Source organism: Phlebotomus argentipes, unplaced genomic scaffold (assembly GCF_947086385.1).
Source record: "Phlebotomus argentipes unplaced genomic scaffold, Phlebotomus argentipes genome assembly contig_6, whole genome shotgun sequence".
In the NCBI taxonomy this organism is placed as follows: Eukaryota; Metazoa; Arthropoda; class Insecta; order Diptera; family Psychodidae; genus Phlebotomus; species Phlebotomus argentipes.
In genome coordinates this window covers 3,969,408-3,994,050 of record NW_026776145.1, presented here as the reverse complement: position 1 = coordinate 3,994,050, position 24,643 = coordinate 3,969,408, and the positions used below count along the sequence as shown (strand labels likewise).

At 47.7% G+C, this 24,643-nt stretch overlaps 7 protein-coding genes across 9 annotated transcripts; 2 read left to right on the top strand and 5 right to left on the bottom strand.

The window, feature by feature from the left end:
* Nucleotides 1-393: 393 nt before the first annotated feature.
* On the top strand, nt 394-8,076 carry LOC132260657 (pyruvate carboxylase, mitochondrial). 3 transcript variants are annotated; one of them, XM_059758942.1, is made up of 9 exons: nt 394-642; nt 3,345-3,503; nt 3,560-4,449; nt 4,544-5,078; nt 5,137-5,221; nt 5,665-5,712; nt 5,836-6,085; nt 6,150-7,663; nt 7,729-8,076. In XM_059758942.1, the coding sequence occupies exons 2-9, from the start codon at nt 3,408-3,410 to the stop codon at nt 7,899-7,901; spliced, it is 3,591 nt and encodes a 1,196-aa protein (XP_059614925.1). In that variant the 5' UTR covers nt 394-642; nt 3,345-3,407; the 3' UTR covers nt 7,902-8,076. The 3 variants fall into 3 exon arrangements, with proteins under 3 accessions (XP_059614925.1, XP_059614934.1, XP_059614917.1); XM_059758951.1 differs by lacking the exon at nt 5,665-5,712; XM_059758934.1 differs by having other exon boundaries at nt 5,665-6,085.
* Nucleotides 8,077-8,333: 257 nt separating this feature from the next.
* LOC132260678 (RAC serine/threonine-protein kinase) lies at nt 8,334-13,195 on the bottom strand. The gene is made up of 7 exons (XM_059758962.1): nt 12,884-13,195; nt 10,557-11,123; nt 10,300-10,497; nt 10,079-10,230; nt 9,506-9,977; nt 9,124-9,267; nt 8,334-9,057 (listed from the first exon to the last, which is right to left on the bottom strand). The coding sequence occupies exons 2-7, from the start codon at nt 11,043-11,045 to the stop codon at nt 8,977-8,979; spliced, it is 1,536 nt and encodes a 511-aa protein (XP_059614945.1). The 5' UTR covers nt 11,046-11,123; nt 12,884-13,195; the 3' UTR covers nt 8,334-8,976.
* A 419-nt stretch (nt 13,196-13,614) lies between these two features.
* Nucleotides 13,615-14,766, bottom strand: LOC132257894 (trypsin I-P38-like). The gene is made up of 2 exons (XM_059754953.1): nt 13,976-14,766; nt 13,615-13,782 (listed from the first exon to the last, which is right to left on the bottom strand). Exons 1-2 carry the CDS (start codon nt 14,501-14,503, stop codon nt 13,615-13,617), a joined length of 696 nt encoding a protein of 231 aa, XP_059610936.1. The 5' UTR covers nt 14,504-14,766.
* A 284-nt stretch (nt 14,767-15,050) lies between these two features.
* LOC132257784 (zinc finger protein OZF-like) lies at nt 15,051-16,721 on the bottom strand. Its single transcript, XM_059754819.1, has one exon. It carries the CDS (start codon nt 16,646-16,648, stop codon nt 15,260-15,262), a length of 1,389 nt encoding a protein of 462 aa, XP_059610802.1. The 5' UTR covers nt 16,649-16,721; the 3' UTR covers nt 15,051-15,259.
* A 111-nt stretch (nt 16,722-16,832) lies between these two features.
* On the bottom strand, nt 16,833-19,006 carry LOC132257817 (glycosylated lysosomal membrane protein B-like). The gene is made up of 4 exons (XM_059754858.1): nt 18,801-19,006; nt 17,961-18,687; nt 17,364-17,601; nt 16,833-17,302 (listed from the first exon to the last, which is right to left on the bottom strand). The coding sequence occupies exons 1-4, from the start codon at nt 18,876-18,878 to the stop codon at nt 17,152-17,154; spliced, it is 1,194 nt and encodes a 397-aa protein (XP_059610841.1). The 5' UTR covers nt 18,879-19,006; the 3' UTR covers nt 16,833-17,151.
* A 256-nt stretch (nt 19,007-19,262) lies between these two features.
* On the top strand, nt 19,263-20,468 carry LOC132257838 (zinc finger protein 32-like). The gene is made up of 2 exons (XM_059754880.1): nt 19,263-19,509; nt 19,572-20,468. The coding sequence occupies exons 1-2, from the start codon at nt 19,378-19,380 to the stop codon at nt 20,397-20,399; spliced, it is 960 nt and encodes a 319-aa protein (XP_059610863.1). The 5' UTR covers nt 19,263-19,377; the 3' UTR covers nt 20,400-20,468.
* On the bottom strand, nt 20,389-22,524 carry LOC132257774 (histone H4 transcription factor-like). The gene is made up of 3 exons (XM_059754808.1): nt 22,172-22,524; nt 20,995-22,106; nt 20,389-20,913 (listed from the first exon to the last, which is right to left on the bottom strand). The coding sequence occupies exons 1-3, from the start codon at nt 22,478-22,480 to the stop codon at nt 20,463-20,465; spliced, it is 1,872 nt and encodes a 623-aa protein (XP_059610791.1). The 5' UTR covers nt 22,481-22,524; the 3' UTR covers nt 20,389-20,462.
* Between the last annotated feature and the right edge of the window lie 2,119 nt (nt 22,525-24,643).

The following is a 24,643-nucleotide window of genomic DNA, read 5'->3' as shown; positions in this document are numbered from 1 at the left end:
CTGGGAACATTATCCTGGTCAATCCTGAAGCAGTAGCAGAAGGGACTCATCTTTTAGTCAAATGAACACTAAAAAAAAAAGGATTTCTGGTTCTTTTCACTGGTGAAATGTGTACAACAACACATTCATCTCATTAACCGGAAAATGTACGGAAAATCTTAGAAATTATAGTCAAAAATACGAGAACCGCAATGAAAATCCAATACAGCAGCGAAGCTTTGGGATTTTCAAATCAAAAGCTCTCGCAAACTCTTCAACAGCAATTCTCATGGCGACTTTTGACACGCTTTGAGGGGAAGTGCTTCCCCGCCGCAATGTGGCGCGAATCTAGTACGAATCCCGAAAGCATTTGCCAGCTCCAAGCGGCGGCTCCACAGCTGTCCCACCGACAGTGTCGAGCGGTTCTCCGGCGAGAGTGGAAGTGTTTCTGGACAAGTCTTGCAAGCGTGTGTCATTTTGACCAGAACTTTGTGTGTCAAGAGCAGAGTCTTCTCGTGATTTCCCAACCCCATGAGCCCAGAGTGATAAGACTTCGCGCATATCGAAGGCTCAAAGTGCAGGACAAGAGAAAGGTGCCGCTGGAACAGAAACCGCTTCAGGCTTTTCCTCCTCCGTCAAAAGCTCTCATCATCCCGGAGACTGGTAAGTGGCGCCCGTCCTGGATGCCTCCCGGCGACCCGCGGAGTTCAGCGAATGTCATTGAATACGCGGCGCATTACGTAATTATTGGAATCACTGGGAGGTTATTGGAAATATGAAGCGTCAATCGACATGAATTGCACTGGTGGCTGAGCGTGCGAGTGTTGGGGAAGGGCGCAAAGCTCGCCGGAGAAGCTGCAGAAGCTTGAGGAAGGGCGAGAGAGAGCCGGAATGGCGTGGGAGAGAGTGAGAAGACACTCGCTCTCTCTCCCAGTGCAGCTCTGCCTTCCCCTACTTTCTCCCACTCCCGGCGCCGCCGAAAGCTCGATGCACTTGCACTCTCCCCACCCGCGCCACATGGGCAGCCGGAGCTCGACCTCGCGCTTGTCGCAGAAAAGTGTGTTGCAATTGTTTACACACTCTTTGGCCACTCAAAACGGGAGGCAGAGATAGAAACTAGTCTACGAAATTCAAGTTGCAAAAGCTGGAATTTTCAGCTGGTGAGCCAAATCAATGGAAAACTGTTTCGAATTCACTATTTCAACAAATAATCACCGATGACATTGACCCCGAAACATTTTTTTGGGCACTGTGCAGCAGAAAAATACCAAATACAGTTCAAAGCACATTCATGCTGATGCCGAGGGGCCAGCAAAATTCTATTTGCTCTCGATGTTGCTGAAAATGGAGTCAATTCGGTTAATTCTAATGGTCAAGACTCATTTCAAGCATAGCTTGACGACAACTTGAGTGTTTGAGACGATTGGAATTCCAATTAGTGCACTTGTGAAGTTAATGCGGGAATTAAATATATGAAAAATTTTTGCAAATGACCTACATAATTCTCAATTTGTACTACACCTTTAATCTATAATTAAATTTATAATCAACGGCTTCACGACTTCCTTTCTGTGAGAACGTTTCTGGTGATTTCATGTCTGAAAGTGATCGTTTAACAGCACCTTTGCAATTATCTTCCAGACTTTGCAACTCAGAATGATTACAGTCTTTAATCTGGAACATGCAATTGAACATTTTGATGATTGTGAAGAAATATGAGCAATATCGATAGGCAATTGAGAGAGCCCCCCAATGTTTATTGCCTGAAGTCAAGTTCTTCTGTATGCTTCGAGATTATCTCACCAGTTAAAAGGCAATATTATTACATTTTTTGATTGATTGCTAATCAATGAGCTGATAAACATATCGCGCGGGAACAACATTAGCACTCTTCGTTTCCACATATTATTCGCGGAATGGTCAAGTGGTCAAAATGTCAGCATTGCACGTGTTCTGCGCCCCTCGACATTCTTCGGTGCAACTGGTAAAACTGGGTAGAACTCGTTGGGAGGCTCGGCGTTGGAAATCTGGAGAATTTCGTCTATTTATAGCAACACAGCGATGGAGAGAGGAAACAAAACTGCCCACAGTCAAAATACAATCTCTCTCTCGCGACAGAAAGCGTGGATCACTCACGAGATACGCGAGTCGTCAAGGTGAAGCCGCGCACGGGCCTAAAGTCCGGCCAAGCCTTTGCCTGAGAAGCTCTTGAGGTCTTTGGCGGGCTTCTGGCGATAGCGCGCGGGCGATAAGATGCGCCGGACTGGAGCAATCACCTCCTCCGGAGGAGAGGCTTCGCTTCCTCGCCGCCGCCACGCACTGGCCGTTACGTAATGTTATCAGTTTGACCTCTGGGACCTCACGTAGCTTCGCATTTTTTCCACTCTCCATTGTGCCTTGATGAGTAAATTGGAAGAGAGTCAAAAACGACTTGGTCAGTGTGTTCCCTCATCGTTATTATTATGCAATAATTCAGTTATGCTTCGCGCGTTCTGACCTCAAGTGTTCTATTGCGTTTCTCCCGAAAAACCGACGAAATCTCTCACGAAAATTGCAAGTCTCTTTGTTATATCCAATAAGAGAAGGATGATGAATGTGAAAATCATCATAAATTTGCACATTTTATTGTTGAACTTTTGCCCAATTTTTTGCACTCACATTTTGCTTGAGAGAAGAAGAGACAAAAACTCAGTGATAATTTGAAGTGGATTCTTGAGGAATTTGACTTCTAATTTGGGAGTAAACAAGTGCGATAAAAGATAAACTTTGAGTGTGTGGTTTTTGTGGAGTCTCAGCTGATTTATTTGAATATTTAATTAGGAGGCAAAGCTCACAATTGGCCTCTTCATTGGAGCGTTTTGTCTCTTATCATTTTTTGCCCCTGCATTAAAGAGAAATGGCGATTAACGGAGACAAAATTTTCATTATCGCCGTCGTCTGAGTTTGTTATAAAAGTCGTATTGCTGTTTGCGGACGTTTCCACAGCAATAATAATGAGAATTGAACGGAACCGAAGTGCTTGTTTTGTAAACATTTAATGGACATTTTTAGTTCATTCTCCCGAAAAATATGATTCTTTGTTGTTTTGCCATTATTATCTATTGCTTAAGGCGGTTTGATTGTAAAGAACTGGCAAATTGGAGTGATCTAACATCGATTTGAGCGCCAAGCTATGATGAAATCTCTGGCTTTTATTTCCTTGATCTCAATTTGTAGTCGTTACACCTGAAAATCGGCTTTCTTACTTACGCTAAATCTCAAAATAAGGCATTTTTGTCGTATTGTTTCTAAAATCCGATTCATTGCGACATGCAACAGTTTAGATTGAAGCGTGCGACTCATGAAATTCTCTATTTGAATCGTAGGTACTTTGGGCAGCAGGAAAGGTCTAATTTGTTCGGTGGAAAAATTTTGAGCAGCCAGCAAAGATGTCGATGTGCGGCATTCAGAGGGCTCTCGACCGCATGAGTCGGGCATCGAAAGTGAAGATTTGGTCAATTGCCAGGAATGGATATTCTACAAAGGTGAGTGCGACATTCTTGCGCCCAGTGATTGGATCAATGAAGATTCCTATCTGTAGGTCGAGTACAAGCCCATCCGGTCGGTGTTGGTGGCGAATCGAGGAGAGATCGCGATCAGAGTCTTCCGCGCATGCACAGAGCTGGGCATCAAGAGCGTGGCCATCTACTCGGAGCAGGACAAGATGCACATGCACAGGCAGAAGGCGGATGAGTCGTACCTGGTGGGCAAGAACCTGCCGCCCGTGGAGGCGTACCTCAACATTCCGGAGATTATTCGTGTGTGCAAGGAGAACGACGTGGACGCCGTGCATCCTGGCTATGGCTTCCTCTCGGAGCGCAGCGACTTCGCCCAGGCTGTGATTGATGCGGGCCTGAGGTTCATCGGGCCGTCGCCAAAGGTCGTGCAGCAGATGGGAGACAAGGTAGCCGCCAGGAAGGCGGCCATTGACGCCGGAGTGCCGATCGTGCCGGGCACTGACGGTCCGGTGACCACGAAAGAGGAGGCGATGGACTTCTGCAAGCGCTACGGGCTGCCGGTGATCTTCAAGGCGGCGTACGGAGGCGGAGGCAGGGGCATGAGGGTGGTGAAGAAGATGGACGAAGTGGAGGAGATGTTTATGCGTGCCAGCTCAGAGGCTAAGGCCGCCTTCGGCAACGGAGCGATGTTCATTGAGAAGTTCATCGAGCGTCCGCGTCACATTGAAGTGCAACTGCTGGGCGACAAGGCGGGAAATGTGGTGCATCTCTATGAGAGGGATTGCTCTGTGCAGAGGCGACATCAGAAGGTGGTGGAGATTGCACCGGCGCCGCGGTTGCCCATTGAGGTGCGTGACAAGATGACTGAACACGCAGTTCGCCTGGCCAAGCATGTGGGCTACGAGAATGCCGGCACTGTTGAGTACTTGGCGGACGACAAAGGCAACTTTTACTTCATCGAAGTCAACGCTCGGTGAGTTGGGGGTGGTTTTTTCCACTGATTTGATTAGTCATGCAATTCTCCCATTGGCTTCTCTATAAATACCCTTCGATATCGATTCTTGCAGACTCCAAGTGGAGCACACAGTGACTGAGGAGATTACAGGAATCGATCTGGTGCAGTCGCAGATCCGCGTGGCGGAGGGAATGACTCTGCCTGAGCTGGGATATACGCAGGAGAACATCCACCCTCAAGGATATGCCATTCAGTGCCGAGTGACCACTGAAGATCCCGCCAATGACTTCCAGCCAAGCACTGGTCGCCTGGAGGTGTTCAGATCGGGCGAGGGCATGGGAATCCGACTGGACAGTGCCTCAGCTTACGCGGGTGGAATCATCTCGCCGTACTACGATTCTCTGCTCGTGAAGGTTATTTCGCACGCTTCTGATCTCCAGGGATCAGCCGCCAAGATGAACAGAGCCTTGCGAGAGTTCAGAATTCGCGGAGTGAAGACGAATATTCCCTTCCTGCTGAATGTGCTTGAGAACCAGAAATTCCTCAACGGTGTCCTGGACACGTACTTCATTGACGAACATCCGCAACTCTTCAAATTCCAGCCGTCGCAGAATCGCGCCCAAAAACTCCTCAACTACCTCGGAACGGTGAGTTTTGGCTTGAGTCTGCTAATTTGGACGGTTTCTTATGAATTGCATCTCGCAGGTTCTCGTTAATGGACCTCAAACACCTTTGGCGACTAAACTTAAACCCGCGGACGTTCATCCGCATGTTCCCGATGTAGATTTAGGTGAGTTTTTATAGTTTTTTTAGTGGTTAAATGCCCAGTCTTTCATCCTGTCGCGTGTGTGCGTGTGTAAAGTGCTTATATTCTGATAGTCTATACATTTTGTACAGATTTGATGAGATAACCAATGAAAAAGTTCAGCTTAGCTTCGCGATAGTTGATCACAAAGTGTGTCAATGGAAATGGGATCATTATATGCACAAGCGAGAGAGATATATATTATAATGAAAATGCAATTTCGCGAGATGTTGCTGCAAATAACGCTGAAAATAACAAGAATATTCTCTTGTCTCATTTAAATGACACGCTCAAATGCGCGATTCAGAAGATGATGGCATTTGTGTGGACGGAGGTAAAATTGCAAATTGATCAGCGACAGATTTTGCGCACTTTGCTTCTCTTTATGACTGTGTTTCTTCCATCTAATTTCTGCTTCCTTTTTCTAGGCCCTCAAGCTCCTCTTGATCTCTATCAAGTACTTAATCCAAAGCCACGTAAAAGCTTCATTCACTTTTCTTTATCTTCTTATAGTAGATGCTTTGAGCTTTCTTGTTGCATGTGCTTAATCGCTCATGGATGCACAACTGATATGTTTTACTCTTGTCTCTGTTCTTTAGCCACGAAACCCAAACCGGGACTCAGGGATGTGCTGAAGAGTCAGGGTCCCGAGGCATTCGCCAAGGAAGTGCGGGCGAGGAAGGAATTGCTGCTGATGGACACGACTTTCCGCGATGCTCATCAATCTTTGCTGGCCACACGAGTGCGAACCCACGATTTACTGAAGATTTCGCCATTTGTTGCCCATAAATTCCACAATCTCTACGCCCTGGAGAACTGGGGAGGAGCTACATTTGATGTGGCGCTCAGGTGAGAAGTCTAGAGTGACTCTGTCTTGAGTGTTTATTCCAATTCTCGTGCAATTCTGCTTCAGGTTCTTGCACGAGTGTCCGTGGGAACGGCTGGAGGAGATGCGCAAGATGATCCCCAATGTTCCCTTCCAAATGCTGCTGCGCGGCGCAAATGCCGTTGGCTACACGAATTACCCAGACAATGTGGTGTACAAGTTCTGTGAACTGGCCGTGCAGACGGGAATGGACATCTTCCGTGTCTTCGATTCGCTCAATTACCTGCCCAACTTGATTCTGGGAATGGAGGCTGCCGGCAAGGCGGGAGGAGTCGTTGAGGCTGCCATTTCCTACACTGGGGACGTGAGTGATCGCTCAAAGACGAAGTACGACCTGAAGTACTACGTCAATCTGGCGGACGAGCTCGTGCGTGCTGGCACTCATGTGCTCGCCATCAAGGACATGGCGGGATTGCTGAAGCCCAATGCTGCTCGCCTGTTGATCTGTGCCATCAGGGATAAGCATCCCGACATTCCCATTCATATTCACACGCACGACACTTCGGGAGCCGGCGTGGCGGCAATGCTGGCTTGCGCTGAGGCTGGAGCTGATGTTGTGGATGTGGCAGTGGACTCCATGTCTGGAATGACCTCGCAGCCGAGCATGGGAGCAGTCGTTGCGTCTCTGCAAGGTACAACTGCCGACACACTCTTCAATCTGTCCGACATATCGGAGTACTCGGCGTATTGGGAGCAGACGCGCACCTTATACGCGCCATTCGAGTGCACCACGACCATGAAATCGGGCAACGCGGATGTGTACATGAACGAGATTCCCGGTGGCCAGTACACCAATCTCCAATTCCAGGCCTATTCGCTGGGTCTGGGAGATTTCTTTGAGGACGTGAAGAAGGCGTACCGCGAGGCAAATCTCCTGCTCGGCGACATCATCAAAGTCACACCATCGTCGAAAGTTGTGGGTGATCTTGCGCAGTTCATGGTGCAGAACAAGCTGACGGCGCAGCAGATCGCAGAGAAGGCGGAAGAGCTCTCGTTCCCCAAGTCCGTGGTGGAGTTCTTGCAAGGCGCCATCGGAACGCCCCATGGCGGCTTTCCCGAGCCGCTGCGATCGCGCGTGCTGAAGGACATGCCACGCGTCGAGGGACGCCCGGGAGCATCTCTAGCTGAGCTCGATTTCGCCCAGCTGAAGGGTGACCTCAAGGAATCTCACGCCCAAGTCACGGATCGCGATGTCATGTCAGCCGCTCTGTATCCCCAGGTCACCAATGATTTCCTCACCTTCCGCGATTCCTTCGGGCCTGTGGACAAACTGGACACTCGCATCTTCCTAACGGGACCCAAAGTGGGTGAGGAGTTTGAGGTGACGCTGGAGAAGGGCAAGACGGTGCACATCAAGACTCTGGCCATGGCTGAGGATCTCACGCCGAATGGTGAGCGAGAGGTGTTCTTTGAGTTCAACGGGCAGCTGCGTTCTGTGCTCATCCGCGACAAGGAGGCCGTCAAGGAGCTTCACATTCATCCCAAGGCGAACAAGGGCAACAAAAGCGAAGTGGGCGCTCCGATGCCGGGAACAGTGATTGGTGAGTGTGTCAGCTTCACTCCTGAAGGCGTCTTTCGCTGACTCGTCGCGTGTTCTCTCTTGCAGACATTCGAGTGAAGGAGGGTGACCACGTGGAGAAGGGCCAGCCCCTGATCGTGCTCTCGGCCATGAAGATGGAAATGGTGGTGCAGTCGCCCAAGGCCGGCACCGTGAAGAAGCTGGAGATTAGCAACGGCATGAAACTCGAGGGCGACGACCTGATCCTCGTGCTGGACTGAACTGGCGTCAATTAGCACTGAGATTTGAGATTGCGACCTGATCTTCCGCGTGAGAGACTTGCGCTTAGGCTTTTAGGTGATGATATTTTTATACTTGTTACCCCTCAAAATTGTTTTGTTTGTCTCTTTTGCTAAATTGTAAAAAATGTATATGAAACATGTTTCAAAACGTTTATCTGTGTGTGTGTTTCTCTCTCTATTGGAAAATGGTCAAGAAAATACTCATGAGTTTTCTCAATACAAAGAAAATATATTTCGTTAATTTTTTTGGGGTTTCTTCTTTTCTCCTTTTCACTTTCTCGGGTCTTTTTCTGTGTGCTTTCTTGCACAGCGACACGAAGAGTGCAAAAGTGTTTCTCTTCCTCTTCTACCATTAATCTTTTTTCAGTTTTTTTTTGTTTTTGAGGAAAACAAGCTAAGTTCCTTGCATGAATTTTGATGGGAAACTTTTTTTTTTCTCTTAAATTTACGCATTATCTCTGCCTTAATTTTACTTGCCAATTTAAACGCCTAAAAAGGGTTTCCACTCCCTCACTTTTTTTTCTCTTTCTCAATATTACAATTTTAGATAAAAACGCTGCGGCCCAGGAAGTGGCAAATTCACCAACTGACACCCAATTCCCAACCCTTGTTTTCCCCCACAAACTACACGATATACAATTAAACCATTACAGTAAACTCAAGAATAATTTGAGGGATAAATGTACAATTCAATGGCTATTGGTTTGCTCATTCAAGGCCCTTTTATCATCTTCTGTGTCTCAAAAGAGATGAAAATTCAACAATGCTGGGCGTTTACGCCCTCGTGAATCACATCTGTGTGGTATCAAGTGATGAATTTCCTCCCACTCTCTGGCCTGCCCTGGGCGCCCTCGCAAATCCTCTCTCTCTCTCTCTCTCTCTCCACTCTCCGGCTCAACTACTGTTGCTGTTTTGTTGCTGTTGTTGAAATTGTGTTACCTTATCTGCAAGTCTGGCCCATCCTTCGCCCACGAGGGTAACTCTCACAGGTGCTCTACATTCGGCCCACGAGAAAGCGCTCAAATCTCGTCCGTCTCCTGAGTTCTCTCGGCATTCACTGCATCGACGTGAGGCTGGCTGAGCTGCTGATGTGAGAAGAAGTGCCCAGCGTCGATGCCATGTCTTGATACGTGAACTGAGAGAGACACAGGATGTTGAAAAGCGCTCACGAGAGCGGCAAGATAGAGAGTGACAGTCTCACCTGTGGAAAAGGCTCCTCGGGAATGGAACCAAGTGGCGCTGCCCCATCCGGAGGCGTCAGCTCGACACTCTCGCCGGTGAACTCCGAGTCAAAGTATCGGGTGTCCGTGTCATTTGTCACTTGAGGTTTGAATGGTGGAGGAATCTGCGAAACAGGAGGAAAATCCCTATAAGGCGCATTCACACACTCAATCAATTCATCAAAAAAAAGGCGATGAGACCGCGTAAATTAATCACTGCCATCGCAAGCAACAGTTAATAAATCTTCTAGAAAGAGAGAAATATTTCTGCCCTCTGAGAAAACAATACACCGGGAAAACCATGCGCGATTGTGATTGATTAGATTGTGAAAGAGAAGAAATGTGCATTCTTCCTATATTTACCTTCTTCTGCTCTAAATCAGTCCAATTGATGCTGGCAAAGAAGGGATGAGCCTGGATCTCCTTCACATCATCAGGACCACCGCCCAGCCTTTGCGATGGGATCTTGGCGAGGAAGCCAGTGAGGAGACTTCTGGCCTCTTGTGATATATTCCGCGGGAATCTCACTTCCTCCATGAGAATGAGCGCAAACAGCACATCGTGATCGCGATTGTAGAACGGCAGTCGACCACAGATCATCTCGTACATTACCACACCTGTGCCCCACCAGTCCACAGCCCGTCCGTAGTCATTGTCCTCCAGCACTTCGGGCGCCAGATACTCTGGCGTGCCGCAGAAAGTCTTTGTCGTCCGCCCATACGTGATGTCCTCCTTGCAGAGGCCAAAGTCGGCAATCTTGATGTGACCATCCTTGTCCAAGAGCAAATTCTCCAGCTTTAAGTCCCGATAGATGATACCCTGAGAATGCAAGTACCTGAAAACACAAGCAAAAAACACCATGAGTCACCTCTTTGCCACTGCGCGCTTGCTTTTGGTCACAAGAACAACCAGCTGACATTGTTCTTCGTGACTCACCCGAGAGCTGAAATGATTTCAGCACCATAGAATCGCGTTCGATCCTCGGAGAAGACACGTTCTCTGCTCAAGTGAAAGAACAGCTCGCCACCATTCACGTACTGCATCACAAAGCAGAGTCTGTCGGCAGTTTGAAATGAATATTTGAGGGACTGCAAAGGAAATCCAAAATATTAGACACAAGCACAATTTGTCGAGCCGAATTCCTGCGCTCCACTCACAATTAGGAAGGGATGGTTTGTCGTTCTAAGAACTCTGTTCTCTGTCAATGTGTGCGCCACTTCGTCCTTCTGTATGATGACTTCCTTCTTCAGAATCTTTATCGCATACAGCTTGGATGTTGCCTTCTCACGACACAGAATCACCTTTCCGAATGTTCCCTTGCCCAGCACTTTGAGGAACTCGAAGTTTTCCAGTGTCTGAAACGATTGAAGCTCATCTATGCGCCCTTGCAGCTAATTCATACTGCGATACTCACGACTTTCTTCTTGCCGCTGGCCTTCACGGACGAAGTTCCCTGCACTGAGAACTTCTCCGACAGCTCATCCTCGGCTATCGAAGCCATGTCCACGTCAATCATGTCTGTGCTGGCAGACGCGGAGTCGCCCAGCTCGCGCAGCCTGTTCGCCACGTAGCGAATAGCGTCCACCCACTCCTGCCGCTCGTGATCCGTCTCCACGTGAAACATCCTCTCGATGATAGTGGTGAGCTGGAGGCCGCGGATGATGAATGTGTAGGGCTTTGGTCGATCGAACGACATTATTTGGCAATCTTTCACTGTGAAATTGTTGAGACGCTCCGCGGGTGCCGAAGTGTCGGGCCGCGTTTTGTAGCCCATCAGCGTGCCATCGTCGCGCAGTACAAAGTATCGCGATCGCCAATTCTTGATGTGCTCCCCGCGCTTGTACAGCCAGCCCTCCTTCACCACATTCGCCTGCGGGGCGCCACTGAACGTGGCCGAAGACATCCTTCACGTGGTTCTTGCACACTCTCACTCACTGGAAACACCTCACACGGCGCCAATGTGCATCATCCAGTCACGAGGCTAGAAAAGGGGAAACGTGTCAATGCACCATTTGCATGTCAATGTGTGTGGAAAACGGGAAAAGTCGGTTTGGCAAAAATTAAACACACAGAGCATTAATTTTGAAACCATTGCGGAGAATTTTGACACAGAAATAGCTCATGCCCTACTTTTTTCATGCCTCCTCGCTCGCTCTTCACGTTGGACACTCTAAGCCGCACTGGCCAGGCAATACTGGCACGCCGTGCAAATTACACTTCTCTCCCTCTCTCTCTCTCTCTCGCTCTCGCTCTATCGATGGCACTTTTACTGAGACTTCAGCAGAAATTCCATCAAAGGCAAACAAGTCGGGGAATCCCAATGAATTCCCCATTTCTCTCCATTGCATTGATGGAGGAATTTAATGACACAAGACAAGAGAAGCAAATATTTTCAAGTGTTTTTCATGCATGTGAAGAATTTACATCCGATTTGACGACAAGCGGTGCTTCATATCAGTTTACAATAATCTGATTTTTAACTCAACAATCTTGCATTTACAAGCAATTAATGGATAAACAACAAATAATCGAAAAGATGGGGAAAAATGTGCTTATTTGGGAATGCAATGCCCTCGAAAACGATGTGGAATGCACATTTTTTTCTCTAGTTGTTTACTTCTGGCACTGCGCAGTTCATTGAGTCCTAATTAGTTTTAAGCACAAGCTAGAACAAGTCTCGATGGTTCGTCAAATTTTTTTTGCACCCCATTTTGACCCATTTTAGCGCAGGCTTAGTGTAAGATATGACTGGGCGGGGCTTTGGTAGGGGCGTGGCTTCAAACCATCTCTTTGCTGCGTAAAGAGTAATTGAGAAAAAAAATTGCGGAATAATCGCGATTTCCTTCAGTATAACGCTATCTGGCGCCCTTTGGCTTCGGGGTTAGCCCCCAACGGAGGCTGATGCAGACACACGGGCAAACGGATAACCGGACAAACATGCACAGTGTTTACGTCAAAAATTGTCCCCACATCCGCAAAAGCTGTTGAACTTGCGAGAGCAAAACATGTATCACGAAAACTGATGAAATCATTTGCAATTTTACAAAGCAACAAACACACGGAATTTATTTTTACGCGATAAATGGATTTGTTGGGTAAATATTGAATGAAAAGACCCCATTATTCATCCCACTGACGCGCGTGTGGAGTCAAAATTTGCTCTCTTGCACGCTTGTGCCGCTGGCGAGAACACTGAGCGGGTGTTTATGTTTTTTCCGCGGCGGATTCTGGGCGGGAATCCGCCCCCGGCAGATGCGCCCCGACTTCCGGGCCACGCTGGAGTCTGGCGTGGTTGTGCAACAGAACTGGGCGGTGCGCGTGTGTGAGTGAAAAACAACCCCGAGTGTGGGAAAAGCGGATCGATTGGGAAAGTCCGTCATGTTATTTTGCCACTCTCGCGCCATGCACAAGCCACGTGATTGATAGAGAGGCGCGACGGGGCCGTGGCCGCGAGTCCTGCACCAGCCGGATGCCCGTGGGCGGAAGCTCGGGTGTCTATTTTTCACACTCTGTGGCCCCATTCTGTGCGCCAGACACAACACGCGAGTCTGGCGATGGCGCTTGGAAAAAGTGCGACGGAGAGGAGAGTCAACTGGGTCGTTTCATTCACAAAAACGCCAGAGCATCAGCCACAGCGACGAGGTGTCAACATGGGGGCATCGCGTCCGTCTGGCGGCGCTTTCTGCGCCACCGTGACTCCCCGGGGACTCCCTGGCCCCTCCCGCGTGCGCCACAACTCACCTCCTGGCCGACAGTCGAGCCTTCCGGGGGGTTTTGTGGTGAGAAGTGGGCAAAATTGGAGGCACTGCGACACACAACTCGAGCAAATTCACACAGAGGTCAACTTTCACTCCGCTTCTCCGGCAATCACGTCGACATTGTCCACCTGTGTCACACTGCAGGGCACTCACTGCAATTCACAGAGCACAATTGATAAACATTTAGCACGCACGACACTATTTTTCTTCTGCTGCATCGAGTTTTTCACGGCACGATTTTGGCAGCTATACAACCCCAAACTGTTCTACAAAAGTGACATACGCTGGCAGCGCCTCTGGCGACTGGGAGCGCAAAATTTTGTCAGAAATTCGGAAATTTCGGCGCATGGAGCGAGTCTCTTAGAGAACTCTTAGCCACATTGGATGGTTGAGAGGCCGTGTGGCTCTTACGATGAGCACACTTTTGCACTTTGAGTAATCTCTTAACTCAAGAGGTTCGCTCAGCAGCAGAAGGATGCAAAATGCAAAGAAATCGCATGAAAATTGATGAAATTAAAATATTCTCGGGAAACCCCAGATAAAACACTCTCAATTCGTCTATTAAAAAAAAATTCTTTAAGGTTTTATTGTTGTAAAAATGAGTCGAAATATCTTAATATCCCTTTCGGTTTTGGAAAATAATACACAGGTAAAATGGGTTTGTGTTGAGAGGAAAATTGATTACAGAATACTTTAGAAATACATCCAAGTCTATTAGAAAATCGTGCTTCTTATCCAGTCAACATAGGCGGAAACCCTGATGTACACTGTTGGGGCGCCTACTTGACCGCAGGGACGGAAAGCTCGGACAGCGATGCCCACTTGAACAAAGTAACTACCGGATCTCTGCACGAGAGGACCGCCCAGATCGCCGTTACATGCCTGAAAAATAACTCAACTGAGTCTTCTCATATCTCATTTCCCAAATAAAATATCAATTTCTGAGAATTGAGATATTGGGGAAAACCGAGGCTGTCTTGAGCCGCACAGTGAAAGGAGTGAGTAAGGTGATAAGAAATCAAGCAATTTGAGAGGAAATGCTGGCTTCGATCACATGATGATGACATGTACTCACGGAAACTCCCCCGGTCAGGGGTCCAGTGCAGATATGCGTGAAAGTGTCCAGCTCATTCGGATCCGCGCCGATGTTGACAAAGGCTCCGTAGCACTGCGACAGGGTTATAAGGGGCACCTGAATTCGCTGCAGGATGTCGGGAAAGACGAATGGTGGCTCGTCCACAGTCCATCCCCAGCCAGAGAATTGAGTTACCCCAAAGGGATAGGAATTGACGATGGGAAGGGAAACAGGATAGACGTAGGAGTTTAACTGGATCTCCCGATCGACGCGAAGCACAGCGATGTTGTGAGGCACTCCGACTCCGCCTGGATAGTGAGGGTGGTTAATGAAGAGATCTATGCTGAATTCCTGCTGGTATTTTGTGGTGGTGCGGAAATCCAAGGCGCCAACAATGACTTGCATGATCTGGTGTTCCAGTGTTATCATGTTGCAGTGAGCTGCCGTGAGAACCCAACGCTTGTTCAGGATCGATCCGCCGCAGAGATGGTGCATAAATCCATGAGGAGCCCACTGGATCGATACCATGTGCGGGAATTCACCGAAATAAGCATTGGATCCGCCAATTATACGACTACCTGAAGATGGAGGAAGTTATTTTCATCGACACTCAACTCTGATGTAGAAAGCATCACTCACTGGGAGACGCATTGGATGTGGAAAAAGTCACTATAAGCGCGAGAAGAACAAACAGACACATCTTGGTGTAAAATCAAACCGAGACTGTGGGTTTTCTGGATTCCCCAGGGGCTCTTATCTGTTTCCGAAGCCAGAGATTGCCTCTATCGAGTCCCCAATTGAGCCACTGTCGTCGATATAAACATCAAAAGGTGTCAATGAAATGATTAATTCAGACCCTTATCTTAAGAATCCAAATCTCTGACTACAAAGTGGAATGACTGAAAAAGGTGTACAATGACGTATTATATACCAGATTTTGAGTCAGTCTACGATGGAATGCCAGTACGGAGATAAGGAATAAGGATTTTTGCAACATGGCGATTTTTTCCCTTATTTTTTGTTCTGGGAAATGCTTATTAATTATATTAATATATTCTCAGACGTATTTTTACTTTAAAATGTTTTAATTATTTGACTTGAATCAATACTGAAATTCTTAATTTCAAGGAATAAATATGAAAATTAATGTTTGCAAATTGTAGTATTCACCCTGTGTTGCTTTTCCCGCCAAAAACTTCTCCTCGTCGGAATCCATACAAATTCACACATTGAGATATACAACATTTTTTATTCAATACCACGAAGAGAGATATCATTAGGGTTTTATTCGCCGGTTATCTTGTGCTGCCGCTTCACATGGAATAGGAGCTTAGCCTTCCTGGCGAAACTCCTCTCGCAGAAAGAGCAGGCGAAGGGCTTTTCTCCTGTGTGAATCCTCACGTGCTCCGTCAATCTGTTCCTATCCATGATGAACTTCCCACAAATATCGCACTTGTAGCGCTTTCTGCGATACGGATTCCCCTCCGTGGAGTGCTGAGTTCTCCGGTGACTGTACAGAGCCATCCGTCCATGAAAAGTTCTGCCGCAGACATCGCATTGCGCGGGCTTTTCGCCTGTGTGCATTCGCATGTGCTCAGTGAGTCTCTCCTGGCCCGACATGTTCCTACCGCAGAACTCGCACGTGAACTGGGGCCCCTTGGCGCTCCTCTCGTGGATCTCGCGGTGCTTTACGCAGTGGTTCTTCAGCGTGAAGCTCTTGCCGCACACATCGCATCTGAAGGGCTTCTCGCCAGTGTGGATGCGCATATGCTCCATGAGCCCCGTTTTCCGGGCGCGCGTCTTCCCGCAAATTTCACATTTGTACTCCACTTTGGGCCCGACGCCTTGCTTCAGATGCTGCAGTCTTCGGTGGCTGTACAGGGCCATCTCGCCGTGGAACCTCTTGCCGCACACATCGCACTGGGCGGGCTTGTCACCTGTGTGCATCCTCATGTGCTCCACCAGGCGTTCCTTCCCGGACAAGCTCTTGCCACAGAAGTCACATTTGTTGATGCTCGGCTCTCCGGAAGCGTGCTTCAGCCGATGGCGACAAATCTGGCTGCTGAAGCGGAAGGATTTCCCACATGTCGTGCACTTGAAGGGCTTTTCGCCGGTGTGAATGCGACTGTGCTCAGTCAATCCCTTTCTCTGGTACAAGATCTTCCCGCACACCTTGCACTTATACTCCCTGCGTTCGCCTGTCTTCCTGGACAATGGCTTGAGTGTACGGATGTGGCTTTGACAGTGCTGCAGGAGAGCTTCCTTTGTCGTGAAAGCACTTCCACATTGGGCGCATTCCAGTATTAGTTCTCCAGAAGTGATTCTGTCCTCAGTGTGAGTGAAATCCAAGACCACAGCCTTCGGAAGGATTGCCAAATCCTCCCTTTTGATGCCCATTTCGTATTCTCCATCCGACACGGAATTTTCTACTCGATCTGAGCCACTTTCTGAGACAGCTTCCTCCTTCGCTTTGGCCGTGATGCGAGGAAAAACACTCAATATTGCCACAAGTTGAGTCCTCACGGAGGAAATCTCGTCCTGGTAGTCACTGCAGATCCCGCATGATCCCGTTGAGTCACTGTGACTGGAGAAAAGCTCCTGAATTGAGCTCATTCGCCGAAACACTTTCTCAATTACTGGACAGGGAATTAGAGGACTTGCTGTGGATGCCATGGATTCTATCACAAAGTTAAGTAGGATACTTAGAAACCTGAACTAACTTATTTCCAGGAAAACATGAGAAAACTCGAGGAATCAAAATATTTTCCAGACAACAAAAGTGACAGCGGCAACCCTTCAAAATGAATTTGAAGTGTTTCTTTTCCCGCGCCTTTTCAATTAACAAATCTGCTTTTTTGATAGCATTATTTATAATTTATTCGAAGAGATAAAAATGTACATTTAACATGAGTTTTCGTGAGGAATAGAGATAACTTTGTCTTTTCGTCTCCTACCTATCAACAATAATTTAAAAGGCACTCAATTAAACTAGATGTCACGATAAAAAATATACAAATTGGGTGATTTGTGTAAAAATCGCTCCTAAATTGTGCACAAAAGCACTGAATCTCGCCACATGGCGAAAGCTAATACTCATCAATTCACATTGAATCCTTTTTCTTCACTAGTTGATAAAATCTCACGGAGAGGCGGAATTACTGGACAGAGTGGAGATTTTAGGAGTTGTTTCTCACGCGTTTCACGCACACATAGCATCCGCCACAGCACAGCAGCAGAAGAGGCACTCCGAGGCCAATTGTGGCCACGACCACGACGAACAGGGACAACTTGTCCGGCAGCGGAGCTCCATAGCCCACGACAAAGGTCCTAAAATTAGCACAGCATCACACAGAAGCACAGAAAGAGACATGCTAAGTGCTTATCTCACCAAGTTGTGTAGTTGTATTTGGTGTAGAATCCATCGCCGCTGGCGCCGAAGGAAACATTGAGCGCTTGCACCAGCATCGTCTCCACCGAGTCACCGAAAATTGAGCGGAAGAGGGTGTTGTTGAGCTTCTTGATAGCATTGCTGGGAGTCGCCGGTGAGCTTTGGTAGGTCTGAGTTGATGTGCTCACGTCTCGCTCCTCGTGAGTGTAAGACACAGGACGGTATTGCAGATAGCCGCCTGCGAAGAGAGATTCCAGTCAAAACAGAGAGATACTGAACCCGGAAAGTAACGCCAAATATCGACATGTTTTGCAAATATTCTCCAGAGTCGAACCGGAAATTATTATACAGTTTAGAAGAGACGATAATGAATCACTACATTTTGTCGCTCTCTTATCTATACTGATAATCAACTCTGATGGCGACTTTTGTTCAATCAGCAGTTATGAAGGAGATACAGCTTTGCCATTTCCTTTGTGTTGATCTGCTAATTCTACTTATTCACACTCTCTTTCTGGCCAAGTGCCCTCGGATTTCCCTAAACGGGCGAATTCCACTGAGCAAAACCCTTCAACGGACCCCGGACAAGTTACTCACCGGAACTGGCGTTCACGGAGGCAGGCGAAGCCACGTTGACGATCTTGAAGATGCCTGGCGTGAACTCATCGTCGAGGCTCTTCCTCACCACCACCGTGTAGTTGTCCTTCCGGGACTCCATGGCCACAAGGACGACCTCGATGGCGAAGCGGGGCTGCGGAAAGGTCTCGTTGGTGAGGATGGAGTCGAGAATGAGATCGATCTGCGTGGAGTTCTCCGTGTGCATAAGATGGGGCGTCATGGGGCCGTGATCGGGGGTGGCGAATGTGGCGAGGGACAGCTCAAAGTTGCCCGGCAAGCCCTTGGCTCCGTGAGACTTGACAGAGAGCTCCACGGAGTCATCGTTGGTGCGAAAGAGCTGACGCTCCCAGGCGAATCCGTGCAGACTGAAAGCATTGACTTGCGAAGCGTTGGTCACTGTGAAGGTGCCCACATCGTCCTCGTCGTTGTACTCCCACAGGCGACTAAGTACCACTCCAAAGATGTAACGCGGCGTCTCGGAGAAGCTCACGCTGCCAATCTTGCCGTCCAGAAAGTCCTCCCAATTGATGGACAGCTTGGCATCCGGGCTACACAGGGCCACCAGGGCGGAGGGCTTCCCCGTAAGATCCCACACATAGTGGATAGTGTCTCTAGCGCCAAGGGACCTCACGTGGACGACACTGGTGATGTTGCCCAACTCGTCGCAGATGCTCTCGGGGCAGCCCGGATTGAGTTCAGCCGTGAGCTGCAAGCACACAGATCAGTTTATCGACAGCCTCGCAAACAGATGGTCAGCTATTTATAGGCCGATCGCTCAAGATGCTGAAACTGCGACCAAATGTCTCGCCACACAATTACCTTCCTTCGAACATCCCTCCTGCCATCGGCTGCTGCGCAGAAGAGGCCTAAATTGAGCAACCACAGATACCACTTCATGTTCACGGACGCGTGACACGCCTAAGATCACATTTACTGAGCAATATTGAGCAGAAATTGCAAGGATAGACGATTTTTTCTACTTTTTCGGAGGGCCCTTGAGAACAAACACTGAGTCTTCCAACAATGGGGGACGATATGAATTTGACAGGCTACGTGTGCGCGCTGGCAACCCCAACATGCATGTTTAATTACGCCGAATGTGAGTGAAAACTTAATTCGGTCTTTTCTCTTATAATCACTCTCTGAATTCAGGATCGCCAAATTCATTCAAAACAGTAATTTACTATCTTCTCTGCTTGCCAATCATTATATTTTGCAAGTTGCCAATTTGTTGTATAAAAGATTTTATTTTACATTCACCACGGTGACGGGGTAATTTAAAAGCATCGCGAGAACGCTTAAACTGTCACAGGGTTTCGCAAAGATTTGGAAAACATTTGACGCCGCCGAGTTTTCCTGACCAGCGTCCCGTGAGAGGTTTAGGGAAACGCGGAAAATGGAAGAGTGTCGCATTTGCATGTCCCAGAAGAGGAAGACAAACTTCGTGGATATATTTGAGTACACAATAATAATAGGAAATACAGAGCTGTACCTTTATGACGCCCTCCAGGAGTTGACGGATGTGAAGGTAAGCATTTGCGCCAATTTGCAGCTTTCCTGGTTCTCCTTCTAATGCCCTTCTTCGACCAGGTGTGCAAGGGTGATGGGAAGCCGGAGGTCATCTGTCCGGAGTGTGAGACACGGCTTCACAATGCGTACGAGCTGAAAGTGCTGGCTGAAGAGTCAGACAAGAAGTTCTCCAAGCAGACAGACAAGCGAGACGCAGAGCCCCAAAAGAGGACAATTATTGAGCGTTATGAGTACAGCATCACAAGCAAGGAGGACGAAGAGGAGCAGCCGGTGAAGGAGGACAGCAACGAAGAGATCGACGCAGTGTCGTTCGTGCTGAGATACATCCCGGAAACATTGGCGGAACTGCACAAGACATCGGATGCCAATCGAAGCGGCCGGAAAGCAGTGGACTACAAGGATAGGAAGCATGAGTGCCACGTGTGCTCCAAGAGATTCCTCCGCCGGTCAAATCTCATTGACCACCTGAGACTTCACGCCAATCAGCGCCCGTACGAGTGCGAATACTGCAACAAGACCTTCGTGCAGTCCGGGAATTACAAGTCCCACTTGCGCATTCACACGAAGGAGCGCCCATACGAGTGTAAAATCTGCCGGAAAAGCTACAACCAACCCAGCGCCCTCAAGGTGCACATCCGGACGCACACGATGGAGAAGAACTACGTGTGTCCGGTGTGCGAAAAGCGCTTCACCAACTCATCGGATTTGTCCAAGCACAAGAGGATCCACGACGTGGTGAAGAAGTACACCTGCAACTACTGCTCCAAGGACTTTGCACAGAATGTGAACCTGAAGAAGCACATAAGGAACAACCACAAGGACGTGCTGGAAGTCACACAGTCATCTAACATTCTGCCCAAGTCGGAAGTGGTTGAAGTAATAATCTAAGAATCTATTATGTCTCAACTTATTTGCTCTGTGCGCATCAAAGGAAATAGAAGAGCATTTGAATTAGAACACTTCCTCCTCCACTGAAGTTGCCGATTCTGGTGGCACTGGAGACTCTATTTCTGGTGTCTTTTCCGTGAAGGCATTGAGATATCTCTTCATCACAGTGAAGTCATGGATGCTCTTCTTCGGCGGAGGGTCTTCCAAGACGTCCTCAGTTAGTGGCATACTCAAACCCAGTCTCGTGCCTTCATCTTCATCCTCCTCCTCCTCTTCACTTTCATCCATGATTTCCTCCTCCTCTGACTCCTCTTCAGGCTGTCCCGCTTCCTTGGGCTGCTCCTCCACATTCACTTTCACAATTCCATCTTTGGTGACGATGGGATCACACACGGAGTACTTAACTTTCCCCCGGCGATTGTTTGCCGTCTTCTTCGTTGCCATGATCTGCTCAGTCACCTCCAGACTCTCGATCCGCATCGTCTGTACGTGGTAGAAGCCATCGTCTCCTTCCCTGAAAGTGAAAATGAGCTTGAAAAGTAATTTCCCTGCCACGGAATTGAACGGTTTCTCGTTTCAGAGTCGCATTGCTCACCGGTAAAAGAATCGCGAACTTCCGGGAGGCAATTTGTATCCGTGTACCTTCTTCAGGTGGCTGGAAATGAGATCCCCGCGGGAATACTTCCGGCCACAGCAGTCGCAGAGGTACACCTTGGGATGGGGCCCCAGATGCTTCAGCGCCTCGTGGCGCTTGAGGCTCTTCAGGGAGCAGCTCTGGAAGTTGCAGTCATACTGCGTACACTCGAAAGTCTGCCGAGGCCCGTGGATGGTCTTGTGGCTCTCCAGGTCGCGCTGGCGGACACTGGTGTAGGAGCACTGCGTGCATTTGAAGGGTCTCTCGTCCAAGTGCCTGTGGCGAATGTGAAGCGTGAGGTGAGCCAGTGACGGACAGGTCATGTCGCACAAGTGGCACTTGTGGCAGTTCACATGGAGGCGAATGTGGGTCTTCAGCAGCCTGGGCGTCGCGAAGGAGCGGAAGCAGTGCAAGCAGGAGTACTCCATGGTGTTGTGGATCAACTGGCGCTTACAGTGATCGAAGAAGCTGGAGTTGTGGATGAACATGGACCCACAATTGTCGCATGCCACCTTCTTCTCACTCGTGTGGCTCCGGATGTGCTTCAGAAGTGTGTCTTGTCTCGAAAAAGTCTTCTCGCAGCCAATCCAGTGACACTGAATCTTCTCATCTTTGCTGCCCTTTGAGAACACCCACTCCATGTGTCCGTGCGTGTTCACGTGATCGAAGTAGTCCAAAATGCTGTTGGTCTTCCAGGAGCACTCGTTCCACTCGCACAGGAAGTCATACGGTGTGTCCGGGATGATATTCCTCTGCTCGGAATCGAGAGTGCAGCGCGGGAAGTTGATCTGATGCCTGATACTGTCTCCCACCGTCATGAGCTGCGAATGGTAAGTGTGATAGCGCACATGGCGTGTCCATGCACTCCTGTCCTCCGTTGTGAACTTGCACAGATCCCAGAGACATCGAAACTCCGGACTCTTCTTCTCGCCTATGCTCAAAAGATGCAGCTCCACGTGATCCTTGTACATAGACGCGTCCTCGAATAAAGCCGTACACTTTGCCCACTCACAGTTGTACAGTACATTGACAATAGTCTTGTTTCTCTCCCTGGACAACTTGGCCAGATTCATCTACAAAATAAGCCCAAAAGCTAAGCGAATTCCTCCGGAAAATTGATAAATTCTTTCCAACCTACATCGGATTCTGCTTCCTCGTCATCTTCAGACTCTGTGTCACTGTCCACGTTAACATCGATCTTCGGGTATTTCACCTTGAGTCGCTTCTGCTCCTTAATCCACTCCAGGCACTTTAGATTCTCCGGAGTGGGCTCAGTGTTGTATTGAGGCTTCTTGGGCCGCGAAGGTTCCTCTTTCTTCTTCTTTTTGCGTGCTGTGCGCGGCTTCTTCACTTTCTCTGTCTTTCTATCTTCATTCAGCTTCCTTTTGCTCCCCTTTTTTCGCTTTTCCACCTCTTTTTTCTCACTTTTATCACTTTTCCGTGGCATTTTACAATTCCCTCCTTTTCTGTTTGCAAACAATGAACAGCTGATCGCTTAGTTCGAGTGCTGCACGCTAGAGCTCTTGTTTCCCCAAATTTCCACTGGAAAGCTTCAAATTTAGCGGGTAAAAGTGCATCGCGCTGAGAAAGACAGTTTCTTTATGGATTTTCCACTGAATATTGTATTATGAAAATCCTCAGTTAAAAATTCAACGTCGTTTTACTAAACAATTCAACATTATGGCCATTAAGAGGAGAAAATATTGAGTTGAATATACACTCAAAGATATTTAGAATACACCGAAAATTCACATTATTCAGTTTGTCCGCTTGTGATCTCTGGGAAAATGTAAATTCCACCTTCTCTGAAGCGAGCGAGGATGTGGAAAAGCGTGGGAATCCAATTGTGTGTCACAAAACATGTGAATAGAAATTTTGATAATAATCTTCATGTTTTGAGGGACGTTGGCACACACCAAAGTATCCGCATAGAAAGCGAAATACTTTCGCTTCGTTGAAGTCAGTTAGCTAACACAGTTATTGTAATCGATAGCAAGAAGACGAGGTGGAGAGCATTTGACAATTTGAGATTCTGAAGTTGTATTTCATGAAGCTTTTCTTTAAAAAAAGTTATGTTTGGAGATAGACAGAACCTTGCAAGAATCTTAATAGGCGAATTCAAGATTTCAACAAGATTGCACGCAATGTTATTATGGAACTTTGGAATTTGAGATTTGAAGTCACGAGACACTGCTCGGTTCTGATTGCTTTTAATTCAATTAATGAAATCACTCTTCTATTGGCTTAAGCTTTGGCGTGTCCAATGCACGAATCCTTACAGTTCAACGCTCGGTGGTCCTTTACCATTAAACTTTCCGTGTCTCTGCTGCTTTCCACTTTCTTCGACGACGCTTTCGGGGCGAAGGCACGCCGAGAAGAAAGTGCAAAGGATGGAAGAGTGGGAGGAAGCGAAGGAATTCAAAGGGTAGCAGATTGATGGTCAGGATATGTCGGAAGGGATTTTTAAACTCACTATATCCACTTTTTTCCTGGGCAAGCGGCAGGGAAAGGGTGGCTAATGTAGATGAGATGCGAATTGGGTTTTGTTGTCGCCTTATCGCACAAGTATCCATGTGAAAGCACACACAAGGACATGCTCGACACAATTGCCACCCGCCCAGAATGGCCCCGCAGAACGGTGTGAGGCGAATCCAGTGCAAAATCCAACGAAATGTTTATCCTTCCGCATTTTGAGTGTCATTCCCCAGATTAGATTTTAAGGTGTCGGGCGGATTTACTTTTTCCATTATTTTCACTTCCCCATTCCCAAATTCGCAGTCACTGTAAAATATTCCCTCATCCGGGTGTCCATATTCTGCTTCCCAGGACTCCCAGTGGCCATTCTGGGCTTCGTGACGGAGCTGAGTTTGTCGGCAAATACAGACAAAAACTATGCCAAATGGCTAATTCTTCCGTTACAAGGGACACAAATATTCCCTCAGGAAGGGATAAAGCATCTCAGGAGAGCGACGCATATTTCATTTTACCCAGATGAATTTGTCAAAGGGAAATAAATTATTCAGGCTTTAATTTTGTCTTCTCTGCGACGCAAGCATGTGTAAATAGCCGAATGAATCTTTCAACTTCGCTTATGCTGAACTTTCTGCAGTTCTCATTTCGGCGAAAACCTTTAAAAGATATATGACGCTCTGGTATAAGCTGGAAAGTTTACTCAAACTGGCTTATTTACTGTGGAATGGAATCAACATAAATGGATATGTTTATCTGTTTTCAATAGAAGTCGATGATTGCCATGAGAGAGAAAATATTGAATCTTATAACATAACATTGAGTGACTTTTATAGCCAAATAACTTTTCTGCCAAATCTCTCTCAGAGAATTTGACTGACTTTGCAAGGAAATGTACCGTGGAATCACTCTCTGGATGTATTTATCTGTTTCCTCTGCACATTTGAGAGATAAATTCTGTTATATCGCTCCTCGTTCGCGGGAAGCAACATTGCAAATGGGACAGAATAAATCAATGCTCATGCATATCAATCAATCAGGCAACACAGACGGCAATTATGTGGGAACTTTGTGTTAATAAAGATTCATTCTTTGGACAGTTCGCGCTGCAAATTCGCAAAGTAATTAATTACTTCAATGC

What these genes read in the sequence shown, in the direction of transcription:
- LOC132257838 (XM_059754880.1), top strand. Translation starts at nt 19,378, where the DNA reads ATGGAAGAGTGTCGCATTTGCATGTCCCAGAAGAGGAAGACAAACTTC. An exon ending in AGGAGTTGACGGATGTGAAG is followed by an intron (nt 19,510 to 19,571) that starts GTAAGCATTTGC and finishes TTCTTCGACCAG; the next exon opens with GTGTGCAAGGGTGATGGGAA.
- LOC132257784 (XM_059754819.1), bottom strand. Translation starts at nt 16,648, where the DNA reads ATGGCATCCACAGCAAGTCCTCTAATTCCCTGTCCAGTAATTGAGAAA.
- LOC132260678 (XM_059758962.1), bottom strand. Translation starts at nt 11,045, where the DNA reads ATGTCTTCGGCCACGTTCAGTGGCGCCCCGCAGGCGAATGTGGTGAAG. An exon ending in CAAACCATCCCTTCCTAATT is followed by an intron (nt 10,231 to 10,299) that starts GTGAGTGGAGCG and finishes TTTCCTTTGCAG; the next exon opens with TCCCTCAAATATTCATTTCA. An exon ending in CCGAGGAGCCTTTTCCACAG is followed by an intron (nt 9,058 to 9,123) that starts GTGAGACTGTCA and finishes TGTCTCTCTCAG; the next exon opens with TTCACGTATCAAGACATGGC.
- LOC132257817 (XM_059754858.1), bottom strand. Translation starts at nt 18,878, where the DNA reads ATGAAGTGGTATCTGTGGTTGCTCAATTTAGGCCTCTTCTGCGCAGCA. An exon ending in GGAGGGATGTTCGAAGGAAG is followed by an intron (nt 18,688 to 18,800) that starts GTAATTGTGTGG and finishes GTGTGCTTGCAG; the next exon opens with CTCACGGCTGAACTCAATCC. An exon ending in CTCCGTGAACGCCAGTTCCG is followed by an intron (nt 17,602 to 17,960) that starts GTGAGTAACTTG and finishes CTCTCTTCGCAG; the next exon opens with GCGGCTATCTGCAATACCGT.
- LOC132257774 (XM_059754808.1), bottom strand. Translation starts at nt 22,480, where the DNA reads ATGCCACGGAAAAGTGATAAAAGTGAGAAAAAAGAGGTGGAAAAGCGA. An exon ending in ACGAGGAAGCAGAATCCGAT is followed by an intron (nt 22,107 to 22,171) that starts GTAGGTTGGAAA and finishes CTTATTTTGTAG; the next exon opens with ATGAATCTGGCCAAGTTGTC. An exon ending in AGTTCGCGATTCTTTTACCG is followed by an intron (nt 20,914 to 20,994) that starts GTGAGCAATGCG and finishes TTTCACTTTCAG; the next exon opens with GGAAGGAGACGATGGCTTCT.
- LOC132260657 (XM_059758934.1), top strand. Translation starts at nt 3,408, where the DNA reads ATGTCGATGTGCGGCATTCAGAGGGCTCTCGACCGCATGAGTCGGGCA. An exon ending in GGAATGGATATTCTACAAAG is followed by an intron (nt 3,504 to 3,559) that starts GTGAGTGCGACA and finishes TCCTATCTGTAG; the next exon opens with GTCGAGTACAAGCCCATCCG. An exon ending in TTCATCGAAGTCAACGCTCG is followed by an intron (nt 4,450 to 4,543) that starts GTGAGTTGGGGG and finishes CGATTCTTGCAG; the next exon opens with ACTCCAAGTGGAGCACACAG.
- LOC132257894 (XM_059754953.1), bottom strand. Translation starts at nt 14,503, where the DNA reads ATGGTATCGATCCAGTGGGCTCCTCATGGATTTATGCACCATCTCTGC. An exon ending in CCCTGACCGGGGGAGTTTCC is followed by an intron (nt 13,783 to 13,975) that starts GTGAGTACATGT and finishes GTTATTTTTCAG; the next exon opens with GCATGTAACGGCGATCTGGG.